At 33.6% G+C, this 13,969-nt stretch overlaps 1 protein-coding gene across 1 annotated transcript; it reads right to left on the bottom strand.

Annotated features, from left to right (window-relative positions):
* Window positions 1-1,047: 1,047 nt before the first annotated feature.
* LOC123716507 lies at window positions 1,048-13,275 on the bottom strand. The gene is made up of 14 exons (XM_045672271.1): window positions 13,200-13,275; window positions 12,512-12,594; window positions 11,846-11,988; window positions 11,402-11,549; window positions 9,357-9,532; window positions 7,850-7,952; window positions 7,083-7,447; window positions 5,373-5,457; window positions 4,976-5,103; window positions 4,146-4,368; window positions 3,057-3,232; window positions 2,456-2,573; window positions 1,925-2,090; window positions 1,048-1,374 (listed from the first exon to the last, which is right to left on the bottom strand). The coding sequence occupies exons 2-14, from the start codon at window positions 12,564-12,566 to the stop codon at window positions 1,164-1,166; spliced, it is 2,097 nt and encodes a 698-aa protein (XP_045528227.1). The 5' UTR covers window positions 12,567-12,594; window positions 13,200-13,275; the 3' UTR covers window positions 1,048-1,163.
* Between the last annotated feature and the right edge of the window lie 694 nt (window positions 13,276-13,969).

The following is a 13,969-nucleotide window of genomic DNA, read 5'->3' as shown; positions in this document are numbered from 1 at the left end:
TTAATTCTATTATAATATATGAAATTCTGTAATAAGCTTTGTAGTAATCAGGTAAAATGAAATAATTATATTATTTTTATTCATGTCTATGATAATAAAAGTCTTTTGTTAAACTTTATCTTATTTAACTTTATTTAACCAATTTCTGTAAAGTTGCATATAGTAGATCATTTTTCGAAAAATTAGGTCATTAAGAAGTTTCACTTCTTACGTGTGTACAGTAGTAAACGCTCACTTTAAAAAAGAATATTATTGTTACTATGTAGGTGAGGATAATTAAAAACTGTATATTTGTGTGTTGGAATTAAAGATTCAAATTAAAGTAAATAAAATGAATTGCAAAATATGTTGTTAAGGACGGTTGAACTAAGCGAGTTTTTATTACTTAGTAGTAGGTTCTGATTACGGAATATAACAGTTCCCATGGGGCAGTCGCTAAATGTTCCATGTAGGAGGTATGTCGCTATATAGGTAGAGTTAGTAAAATAAAATATTAAGGCAAAACGAAGTTCGCGAGGACAGCTAGTTAAAAATAACAATTAACAATCAAATTAAGACAAAAAACTCTACTTAATTCTCCAATAACATAAGTAAAGACTATTCAAACATATCAAAGAATATATTTCTTATGATTCTAAATTTACGTTAGAATCAATAGATACTTTAAACAATGAAGATATTATATTATACATTTTCGTAAATATATATAACACTAGCGGACCCCGCTCAACGCTTTCAAAATAAAGCTAAATTAAATCATTATATAAGGAAAATAGTACAGTAGACCGGATTCTTGATTTCCCTATCAAAGCAGGATTTCCAGTGGGAAAATCGTCGTAAAATGTAATTAATAAATTAAACCATTACAGCAATTTACCTTTATTATAAAGTTAAACAATGACAACTTCGTTTACAATGACATAATTCTTTTCCATGTTTATTACAGAAATTGGTTAAAAGATTTCAATAAACATATAAATCTTTTTATCAACGTTTACAAATTGATTATAACAATAAAAGTACACAGTGAAAACGCGTCAACACATATTAATTTGTGATATTTCTTTTCAAATAAAACATTTTTCTTATTAATTAACGAACGTGTCATATTATACTGGTGAACTGGTGAACATCATGATGCTAATATAAGATTTCGTGCGATATTATTTCTCAATTTTTTCCAATATCCAGTCTATGTACTTTCTGACATCCGTGTAGGTTGCTGAGCCGGACCCACAATCAATGTTTCCAAACGACACAACACCATATTGAATATATCGGTAGCTTTCAGGTTGTTGAATCATAAGAGGCCCGCCGGAGTCTGCATGGCAAGAATCTTTGCCGAGATTGCCAGCGCATATAGTGTTATTCGTTCTGAAATCAAATTCAGAACTTGACCCACCATTTTGTGGTGCTACAGGACAAGAGGCGGAGTGACGCTCACGGCTAGCCTCCAGTAATAGAGACCACAAAAAGTTACATGGTACATTAAAATTGGTATGTTTTTCAGTTAAAGACTAAGTAATAATAACAATGTAGAATATCGCCTAAAAATATAAAAATCAGTGCAAAGGGCAATCGGGGTTACGCCCTGGCGCCTCCACAGTTGGACTCAAATGTTTCGACTAGTAAACAACTTTTCTTTTGATATATTTTATTTTTGTTAGATTTACTATCTATCATCATCTACTCACTTTTCAATCAATAATGTTTCACAATACATTATTGATTGAAAAGCTCAACTGATTTTTTTTCTCCATTTTATTTGGATTTAGGTCTCCAGGCCTCAAAATCCGGCCCTGCTATTTGTAATTACAGGTTCAATTCACAATGCTTATTTTATACTTAAATGATTAATAAAACCATCTCTTTGCTCCCTTCATTCAAGTTCTTGTCGTGACGTAAATAGATTAATAAAAATTACCTCTGGCATGAATCATCATTAAGTATCTTAATGTTCACTTTAAGCAATTCAGTTGATCGCATTCCTGTTTCGATAGCTCCCCATCCCGCGACAACTCCTTCCTCGTTGACTAAATCACTCTCGCGAAATTCCTTTTGTAGAGGTAGACATATTGGAGCAACGTTATCTGAAAAAAAAAATCCACTATTATATTATTATTGAATAGGTGTTAATGAGTATGTATTCCGTTATTGAACTCCTTGAATTAAGGTATCGGACGTCAAGGCAGAATACAGAATACCATCCGTATCAACTCGCAGTTCTTGCCGAACACCACCACTGTGGCTGCTGCCCACTGAAGTATTCGACTTAGTCCTTCAAGAATAGAGCGTACCAATTCATAGAAGGCCGGCAACACACTTGCGAGCCTTCTGGCAATGTGAATGTCCATGGGCGGTGTTTCTTAAATAAAGTTTTAATATCTATGATTAAGTGAGGAGTTTTTTATGTGTGTTTATCAAAATCAAATACGTTTTTCGTTCGCTGATTTACCTTGACTAAAATCGATCTCTCCTTCTATTCGTATCAACGCTATATCGTGCGATGGCCTTTTTGTGTTCCCGTCTGATAAATATTTCTCATGGGAAATAGATTTTTCTATGAATAGATCCTAAAAAAACATAATAATGCCTATAATAACTCTAAGGGCTAAGGAATTTGTGAGCCAAATACAAACACACAGTTCGTAATAAAATATAATATATAAGTCAGTGGCACTACAACCTTTTTAGATCAGGCCTAGAGTTTCTGTGCGTTTTATGATCATTTGTCAATCTTATAGGCAAGTAGGTGATCAGCCCATCATGACGCACGCTGTCGACGTTTTGGGTCTGAGGCAAGCCGGTTTCCACATGGCGATTCGCTCGAACGGTGAAGGAATCGTTCGTTACGTTAATTCGAAAAAAGTTAGTAATAAAACTTATTACAAAAGGGCAAAGAACCACAGCCGCTTCGGACAAGATTTTAAATGTGATTAAATTAAATTTGTAAAAAAATACATAATTTTATGTCCTCAAAAACAGTTTAGTTAATAGTCAGTTAACGCATTTCTAAAATATTTATTTACATTTTTGATCATATTTTCAATTGTTACCTGATAATTCTCGTCACAAATACTATTGTCTAAAGAGCAGTCTTTCCTGTCAATTTTATATTCTCCGACCCTCACACCAGCTAATTTCCTTCTGACCACACAGTGGGCCGCTGTTAAGATGTACTTTGAATTAATAATGGTCCCAGCACAGGTGAAATCCAAGTTATTTTCGGAATCTATAAGAAAATGTTCAATAGAAATACTATATCGAAATAAGATTATATAAGAAAATGTTCAATAGAAATACTATATCGAAATAAGATTATAATGTATTGAACGAATATTAGACATTTATTGTATATTTAACATCGACAACACCACATATATAAACACAACGCAAAGGTACATATAAAGTTGCCTGTATTCACTTTGATTAGTACCAGTGTAAGTGATTAATGTAGGTGTGAAGTGAAAGTATTACACAATTCTTGTTTAGTTAGGCACTCTGTTAAGTAAATTCAGTTGTCGATCAGCAAGTTTGGACGAACATCGAGAAAAAATAGAACACGATTCTAATTACGTAACTACGCAGGCAACTAATCACCTGCACTAATCACTAATAAAAACTAATACAGGCGTTGAGCTACGCAAAAAACGCAATATTTGCCCAACGCTTTTTCTCTTCTTTAACCGCTTTCCTTAAAACAACATTTTCACTATCGATTCATAACTTTATACAATAATTCTCGCAATATTTTCTTAACCTGTCTGCTGCTGACACCGAAAGTATTCTTCTTGCACAGTAGTAGTGTATAAAATGGAAGAAATTATTACATCAAGTATCTAAAATCATTAATGTCAAATGGAAGAGACTAGCTGCCCACGACACGGAATTTCTAATCTGGGGTACTTTTTCTTGTAACATTCTTTTTATGTGTAATAAAGTGTTTTTCCTTTCTATTCGTTCTCATGTAGCGTGCATCTAGTGCACAGGAGGCTGATCGCCTACTTGCTTATTAAATTAACAAATGATCATGAAACAGATACCGAAATCAAAGGCCCAGACCAAAAAAGGTTGTAGCGCCGTTGATTTTTTAAAAAATAAAATAGTAATATTCTTAGATATTTTTTGAAATGTTCTGTATATACCTATATAAGTAGATATAAGCGCCATCCAAGGAAATTCGTGTAACTCTGCAATGCTTCCCCCGTAGATTCGATCCTCGACAAAGGAGGTAATTCCGCAGTTTTTCGGTAGTAACCCAATATTCTCTTTCATGTCACGTTTCACTTTCACGTATTCACCAACGTCTATTGCATTATTTATTCTTACACTTATCTGTGGTGATGATGCGAAATCAGAACAGCATACCTATGACAATGAGTTTTGTTTAAAAATCGCGTACGAAGACTCGAAGGTGATCAGACGATCACCCACAACACAGGAAAGTCCTAGTGGAACCAGAGTTAGATAGATATTAATGATTTTACAGCGCGTTTGGAATTCGTTATGTTTAGGCAATACACATGTGCGTAGTATACATAGTGAGATATCACATTTTATACATTTACTTTATAAATCAAAACTTGAATTTATTACCAAAGAAATCTTTCATTTTCTCAATTAAATTACAGTTTATCGTCCATATTATATAAAAAAAAACTAATTAATAAGAACGAGCTAATCAGTTTCTAATGTAGCTTATGAAACAAATTGATAAGCGCAGTTTTTCTGTATGTTTTTTTAAAGAAGTTCCCTAAATTTAAAGAACTCTTGGTCCGTGGGGTTCCACTGCAAGGGCGCTAATTGATTATTAAGTTGCCGCCTGGTATCAGAACCTCAGCGAATAAATATCTACCGCGGGGAAATGCTGCCAGCACTAAATGTACACTGTCACAGAGACCAAACTTTTTAAATTTATTTTAATTTTCTATTCATATTTTTATTATTATTTAGGTACTGTATATTTGACACTTACCTTTGGATTGCCGTCGAAACCGCAAATACTTTGATACAATTGAAGGAGAGACTCTGGTGTCTCAAAAAAACTTGTAATATTATATGTTTTTGCACACGCCAAGCTACTAATACAGTCGTCACATTGTCCTGAAAATGTTTTTATGTTAAGCTTCATTCAAAATAGCGTTCGATTTTGAAACCACGTTAGGTAAAGTGCAAAAAATATGTATAAAACACATAGCACACTTTTAAGGATAGACAAAACAAAATACAATCAATTTTACATTAATTTGATCATAATTTGACTATTCAAAAGTATAAATAAAAAAAATCTGTTTATTCGTACTAATCAAGAGTAGAGAAAATCAGGAATCAGTTATTTTATATACAGTAATGTAAAATCAAAATTAACTTACGCCAGGAATCTACTAGATAAATCTGGAACACGAAAAGCACTATTTTTAATAACATTTTAATTAGTAATGCAATGACCACACTTATCTATAATATAATTATCATCGTCATTTAAATATAATTAATTTCAATAAGCAATTACAAAATTATCAGTATGAATGCTTACGTATTCCACACCAATTTGTATATAATTATGATCCTCACCTCCCCCGGACAAGCAAAAAAGGTGGGGCGGCCACAGAGCAGGCCGAAAATAATATCGGCTCAAATATGTCTTTCCTGTAACTTCGATTTTCTTCCCTTTGGAGTAGAGACTCTTGGGCCGTGGGGTTCAAGAGCACAGGTGCTAATTAAAGATTTAAGTTGGTCCCAGAGCTGGCGCTTTGCTCGCACAACGAATAAGTAACAATCCAGCAAGGAAATGCTGCCACAGGGATAAAACTTTTTAAATTTGTTTTAATTTTTGTATTTATTTATTTTTAATTATAAATAATCATGTATTCTGATTATTATTCTACTATGTAGTTTAAGAATACAAACCTACACGTTTAATTTTTAATAATGAAACAAAATAATTTTAAGACTATTACTTATTATGATATGTTTTTGAATATATACCAAAATACAAATATGGATAAATAGGACCCAGTGAGAAAATGTTGGGAGGTGGTTATTCCAGAGGTTTTTGAAGTTATACTTCTTTTGGTGCGTTAGGGTAAAACGATGAAAGTAAATTTTTACGATGCGCGCGCACACCGTCTCCTTAAAACGACATCCTTCAGGATGTCTTGTGAATGCTAACTTCAGTTAGCATAGTTAATATTTTAAAATAAAAAAGTACATTTCTTTAATAATGTAGAAATATTTTTGTGCGATATTGTAATAAACTTTATTTAACTGGATAAAGTGTTGTAATAAAACAATGTATTTAATGTATTAAATATCTTTTTTCTATTGTTAGAGTAGTGTTGTCTTCAAACGTAGAAAAAAGAGGAAGATAAAAATTCTAAAAAGATTTTTTCTTGTTACACCAAAGAATAGTGTAGTTAGGATAAGTGTTTTTTTTTTAATCAACGGTAAATGGATATTAAGATTGGTATTTCAGAAAGGTAACACTTTTCAATTGCAACATTAGGTGTACCTGCCTATACACGCAAGCCTATATAAGCGTGTGTTTATTTCAAGTTTGTAAATAAATGGTGATTATTTTTTTGTAATTTATATTATTGAACTGTAGTTGCGCCATAAATAAATGGGGCACTAGTCAAAGAAACAAATTCGGAAAGGTATCAGTTAAAATTTAACAATAACTAGTTTTAATTTTTCATTATAAAAAAAACTTTCATAAAAAAATTATTGTAATAAAAAATCGGTGTAAATATTCAGCAAATCCAGAGAATATTTTCCGAGTCGATTAAGTATCCTAGACGTGTTAATAATTATTTTCCTACATGTATGTATATTAGTGAAATGAATTATCTCGTGAATTATGGGTATTGCGGACTAGGTACTTTTGGTTAGCGCTGCGTTCTTAAGTTCTTATGTAATTTCCATACGCTCATATTCTATAACATATAAGTTCTGATTATCCTCATTTTAACATGTGTGATGTTTGACAGGAAAATAATATTATTATGAACATTTTAGGGTAATAATGCTGTGTTATCATTGATATTAAACAACCCAAATGCATTAAGAAATTATTCTCGTATATTGTCTAAAATCCATGTTACATATTTTGTAACATCCACGTAAACCGCTCCTGCTGACGAACCACATTCCTTTGGTCCTAATGACACTATACCATATTGTATATAACGATTGACATTATTATAGAAGTCTGTCATCATCAGAGGACCACCAGAATCCCCGATGCAGGAGTCTTTGTTCTTTATCCCGGCGCATATGCTGTGCATAGCGTCACACTTCGGTTTAACAGGGACCATAACTTTTAGAAGAATATCAGAGAGCTCTTTATATTCGGTGTATCCCCAACCAGTGACTATACCAGTTCTGTATGCAAGATTTTTGTTGCGTAGGCCAGATGGCACAGGTAAGCAAATTGGTTCTATTCCGCCTGAAAAATATACAAACAGTAAACTTCAGCTGAATAATAACGTTTTTGTAATTATCAGTGTAAGCAATTACGAAATTTGCTTTACTTTACGTTTCAGTAGTTGTTGTTTTTCTTATAAACAAAGTAACAGCGTAAAATTACACTTTTAAATTTTCTTCACCTACGTAGTGATAATAAAAATAATTAAATATTTATAAAAATAAATTTAATTTTTAAGTATTTTAATTTTTGTAATCTTATTTAGTTTAAATTCAGCTAGCTAAAGGAAGTATAAAGGGAATGTATACATGCATTTTCCTTAATTTAATTTCAATGATGCCGAACATAAATAGTGATTTGCGTCATGACTGAAATGTTGTAGGTACGACTAAAGGATATTAAAATTGTCAATTTTATACTCACTCTTATGGAAATCAATCACACCGTCAAGACGTAGTAAAGCGATATCGTTCTTTGAGGGGCTCATATTGAATTGTTCATGAGTGATAACCTTCGCAATCTTCATCTAAAGAAAGTAAAATTCATTTTATAACTTATTTAAAGAATAAAGCGTGAGTTACATTATACTTGATGCTTTTAAAAACACACAATGATATTAATATAATAAATAAATCAATGGCGCTATAACCTTTTTTACGTCTGGGCCTCAGATTTCTGTATATGTTTCATGATCGTTTGTTAAACTAATAGGCAAGTAGGTGATCAGCCTTCTGTGCCTAACGCACGCCGTCGACTTTTTGGGTCTAAGGCAAGCCGGCTTCCCCACGTTTTCCTTCACCGTTCAAGCGAAGGTTAAATGCGCACATAGAAAGAAGGTTCATTGGTGACTTCAGGGATGACAGTTTTACGCTGAAGCCACTAGGCCAACACTACTCAACAATATTAATTCTACTAATAATCTACTAATACGTCTGTTTTGGAATTGTAGATAAATTAATCATACAAGAGAATACGTATTTCTTTATATAGAGAGATTGTAGAACACTAAGACTGTTAATGAACATTACCTTAGTTTAAGTCATAAGTATTGTAGTAAACTAAGTTAACATAATATTACTTACTATATACTATATATATATATATATATATATATATATATATATTGAATGTAATTCATGTAACGTCGCACTCATTTTTGTGAACTTTATTGTAGGAAAAACCTATTTAATTTTAAAATTCAAAATCGTTTCTTCATATAGGTAACACAATGTACACGTATATGACCGTCAAAAAAAGAAATGTTTATGAAATGCCTTTAATTTTACATTTATTGCCAGTTCTCAAATCAAGGTCGTAGAACGGAAGAGAAGAACTAGCAATAAACTCTCCGCCACTCTTTTTATCGCCAAATTTTTTGTTTTACATAACGTCTGTAAGGATCTGCAACCATTACACAATATTCCACATGACATCTTAAGTAATTAATAATAATAATAAAATAATTTAAAAACAAAGATTTGTCCTCTATCAGCGGGAGGCATGGTGAAATTGGAGCACGCAATTACATTCTGGTGGGAATTACTCGCATAAATTGAGAGTGGATAACAAATTTAGTCTATTAATAAAGGCAATTCCGTTATTTAACGATATAGTATATATATGTACCTTCTCTCTACTTTGAATTGATTATTTTGGACTATTTGTCTACGCCGTAGCTAACCTACATTTTTAACGTCTACGTATAGCTACGCCATCAGATCAACGCGATTATAAACCGCCGCATTTAGATTAGAATAGAAATTGCTTTATCCAACGGCGCTCCTGTGTACCTGATCTCTAGAACGAATCTATCGCTTTAAAGATCCTACAGCTTGGCACGTTATCTCAATGTCGATTGGACACAGACTCATTGTTAGCTACGGAGCTCTAGTCAAATATTCATAGAAACTTTCAGAATTCTAATAACAACCTCAATATGTGGTCTGCAATTAACAGTATTTCCAGGAAGATATTCGCAGTCGGGATCCGTATGCAAATTGAATTCTCCAACTCTAACGTATTCGATTTTCCAATAGAATACGCAATGCCCTGCTGTAAGAATGTATTTGGAATTGATGACACTACCAGCGCACATTCTATTGGGATCTGAAATACATACAATGGAAATTGGTTAAATGAGTGTTGGACACGAAACTTGTTGGTTTGATTGTTAAATTAGATCTGTTCTGTCTTCTTAAAATGCTGGCAATGTTATACTATATCTACATCATTATTTTTTTCATTCTAAAATTGCCTTAAGTAGCAGGTAATTTCAGCTAGAGACTTAAATGTAAGTAATACAATAATAATAACTATATGGACTTATGATTATCTACTTAAATAAATAAATTTACTAATATTAAATGACAGTCTTTGAAAGTTCATTTGTGGTGGCTTAACATTGAAAAGAAGTTTATAAACATGTTTTGATTTAAACCATTTTGGCTTAGCCCTGTGTAAAATTATGTGGCAAATACATTTATAATATTTATGCACAAGTATATATATTCTCTTAGAGTGAGTGTATTAATGGTTGCAATATACATATAGATGTATATAAAAATATGTCAAAAATACATAAAATAAAAAGCTAAAAAATATGAGGCCAAAAAAATGATAGATGCCTTGTCCTCTTAAATAGAAGTGGCTTTTAAAGATAACTATATGGAAAGGACCAGGGGGAAGAAGAAGAAGCGATAGCAGGAAGCGAATGGAGAAAGAAAGCCATGGACAGGGTTAGTTGGAAGAAGCTGGAGGAGGTCTTTACCCGTCTTTACCGTTTTACCGTACAGTATCCTGTGATGCAGCATGTGTCATAGCCGCCACTCCACCTTGGCACTTGGAAGCTCTGGCTTTGGGAGACATTTTTTGGAGAAGAGCTGAAGCCAGGAGTGGTGGTTTTGACCCACCTCTGGAGGTAGTCAAGGTGTGGAAGGAGGAGTATCGCCGCTTAATTTTGCAAGAATGGAGGGAAGAGTTAAGTGAATGTCGGTTTGGTTTACATACCGTTGATCTTATTCGTCCCTTTTTGAAACACTGGGTGGACCGACGGTGGGGATCGCTTTCCTATCGGCTCGTGCAGGTTTTCTCTGGCCATGGATGCTTCGGAAGTTATCTGCATCGAATCGTTGGAAGAGAGGCGACACCCGCTTGTCATCATTGTGACTGTTTAGATGATACGGTGAGGCATACAGTGGAGGAGTGTCCGGCTTGGGACTACTTTCGCTCGGTGCTTGCTGATAGCATTGATGGCAATCTGTCGCTTCCACTAATTATTCAAAGAATGGTGGAAGCTGACAATGACGGTCCTTGGAATGCCTTCATGGCTTTTTGTGAGGCCGTCATGAGTCAGAAAGAGAATGCGGAGCGTCAGCGTGAAAATGATTCAGATGCTCCGCAAGTAAGGAAACGACGACCGGGGCAGCGACGCCGTGTTTTCGCACGTCTGCCCTAAGTTAAGATTTGGAAGATTTGTGTGTGAGAGGAGTCATGTGGCATTGTGGCATTCGCGTTTGGCGGGGGTAAGGATAGGGCTCAGCTGTTACCTGCCGTCGCCCTTTGGCGAGCTGAAGTCATCCGTCAGGTTTTAGTGGGTAGGGTTTATTAAGTCTGAGTCCCACATAATCCCTGCTGGTGTAAAATACCGTAGGGATATGCGTAAAAGCATTTCCTGACGAAAAAAAAAAAAAAAAAAGGTCTTTACCCGTGAAGGGGTTCTGATCGACGATATTCAAGGTATATATAATATAAGATAAAGAGAACAAGGAAAATAATGTGTTTAATGTAAAAAATCTAAGCAAAATGTGATTAAGTACAAATTGATAAACGCTAAAATGTTTTTTTATAAGAAAATTATGTGTGTTATAAATAAATTCTACAACTGAACGTACAAATTAGGGATAAACACATACACATATAGACTGCGAGGTCATTATTTGCGATGCTAAATGAATAACAACTGATATTATAGGTCACCTTTATATCTTATAACTGCCATCCAAGGAAACTCGGCCAGGTCGGCTTTCCTGCCGCCGATAATTCTTTTACCAGAAATACTACCACATACATTAGGTAGCAAGTTTTCTTTACTTTTCTCAAGAGTTGGAAAATCTGAACAGCACACCTGGGGCAATATTTTATGTTATAGTCTAAATACAATTACAACATTAATATTTTAATGAGGAATTGTTTGTTTGCTAGATTATATCGGTAGATAAAGACGGTGATAATATTTTCTAACCCGGATTTCATGGACACCATAACAGTCGTTTAAAAATATTAAATGTCCAGATTTTCAGAACGATTATGATTAATATAGAGGCTGATCCACGCAGATGCATCGCAGCATCAAACAGCAAAAACGGAGCAAGCAGCGGGTTGCGGGTTTTGAAGTATCAACTCAAGTTAGGACTAATTTACCTTAGAAATAAATTCGCCATTGTACTGTTGAAATCCACAATGCGCTTCTCGAAATAGTTTCATTGTTTCGTTGTCCCTTTTGTATAATGCGAGATCGAAGGCCGGCTTGCATTGCCAAATCATCACACAACTATTACAAGCCCCTTAAATTGTATTGTATGTAAAGAAACATTAGGCCGTAACCAGTAATAAGGTTCTTACTACAGAAATAGTAGAAAAAATAATGTGTGCGTGTACTAGTGTGCACACGTAAGAAGTGAAACTTCTTTATGACCTTATTTTTCGAAAAATAATCTACTATATGCAACTGTACAGAATACAGGTGTACAGAGATTAAAATGTAGTTAAATTAGATGAAGTTTAATAAAAGGCTTTTATTATCATAAACATGAATACAAATAATAGGTACAATTATTTCATTTTTGTATTAACTAACTCTAAGATTATTACAGAATTTCATTAATTTATTACTATCATTGTTATCGTTATTATATATTTTTGTTACCAATGGCTTCGAACCCTTTCGAATCAACCGTGGTAGGGACAAGAAAAAAATGGCGCGTAACTGACGCGACGGAAATTTTTTTTCCAACGCCGATAAAAAAGTTTCACTTCAAAAATGGCAATAAAATACCAAATAAAATCTCATATATTTAAAATTCTTACTCTGTATCGACCAGACTTGCAGCACCAGGCTAGTCAAAAGTAAACTTCTAAACATTTTGATAGTTCTAGGTATGTTCCGCGCTCTGTAAAATTACAAACTGAACTCTAAATCATATAATGTGTATGTCATAAACATAATTATTTGGTAGATATATTAAAGAAAAATGACATGATTCATGCGGCTCGTGTGCATTATAAGGCAATACGTAATAGCACGCAAGAATGTTTATTAATGTTAGTTGAAGAGTTAACTGAACGCCTTATTCTTAGGAACTATTGGTTCTACGTTTTTTTTATAGTACACTTATCGTGCTGGGCGTAACACAGTCTACGACCAAACATATCAAGTTAACTGAGTTATTAAGTAGAAGAGAAGGAATGGAAAATGAATGAACATAATAGAAATACAGAACTTCACGTGAGAGTATATTTTAGGTTTTGTTTATCGTTTAAATTTGTGCAAAATATATTTTGGAAAGAAAAAAGTGATAATATTTTTATTATTTTTTGTTGAGAGTTGAATACAAACGTGAGAATATTTGTACATTTGTATTTATAAGAATAATGACATGACTAATTAGCACAAAAAAAATCAAAATATATTATAGTGGTTTTCCTGTGTGTAAAACATAAAATATCATGATACGAAAAAATATGTTAGGGATGTTTTTAAGCCTTTAATTATTACCTGATTTTCAGTTAGTATAAATCAGGAATGCTCTCCGTTAAGGCTTATTTCTCTATACTGAGCTATTTCATCCAATGGTGACTTGCGATTTATTTGATGTCATCATCCTCTTAGGGTCTGCCTCTGTGGTGTTTACGTGGTGGGCCTGTCAATGTCGTTACTGTTTTCGTCCATCTTTGATATTTCATTTCAATAAAATGTCGTATAATCGACTACTATATATACTATCGCTGGATCCAGAAGGTTTCTAACGAGAAAGGTCCTTCAATTAATTATAATTGTACAAACGGCGTGTTGTTTGAAGGAAGGGATCATGGCTTCACAACATTAGGTAGTGGACGGGTATTGCAACTGCGGAAGAGTTGTTTCATCAGGCACAGGACAAGACAGGCTTCAAGAGACAGATGGCCAACCTCCAGTAATGGAAAGGCACCAGGTGAAGAACGGACTGATAATATATTTCCCCGAAAAATAATCAAGAAACAGAACAGAAGAGAGAAGAGAGCTTACAGCCCTCAAAAGTCACATAATCCGGAAATTTAATTGGAATGTTTAACTGGTTTAAACAACATACAATGTATGCGTCAGTGACGATAATAGAATGCGGATTCGATAAAATACGATTCTTAGCTTTATCAGTGTCCAATGTCCGTCATGTGTATATATTATAATGGACAAAATATAAGTCCGTTTATCTGTGGGGAGAAACCCACTTGCTTGCTCGATTGTTTTTGTCGAATGTTTTTGTGATTTATCCTTAACTATGTTGT

Source organism: Pieris brassicae, chromosome 11 (genome assembly GCF_905147105.1).
Source record: "Pieris brassicae chromosome 11, ilPieBrab1.1, whole genome shotgun sequence".
Lineage (NCBI taxonomy): Eukaryota > Metazoa > Arthropoda > Insecta > Lepidoptera > Pieridae > Pieris > Pieris brassicae.
The sequence above is the reverse complement of the archived record's forward strand: the minus strand, read 5'-3'. Positions and strand labels throughout refer to the sequence as shown.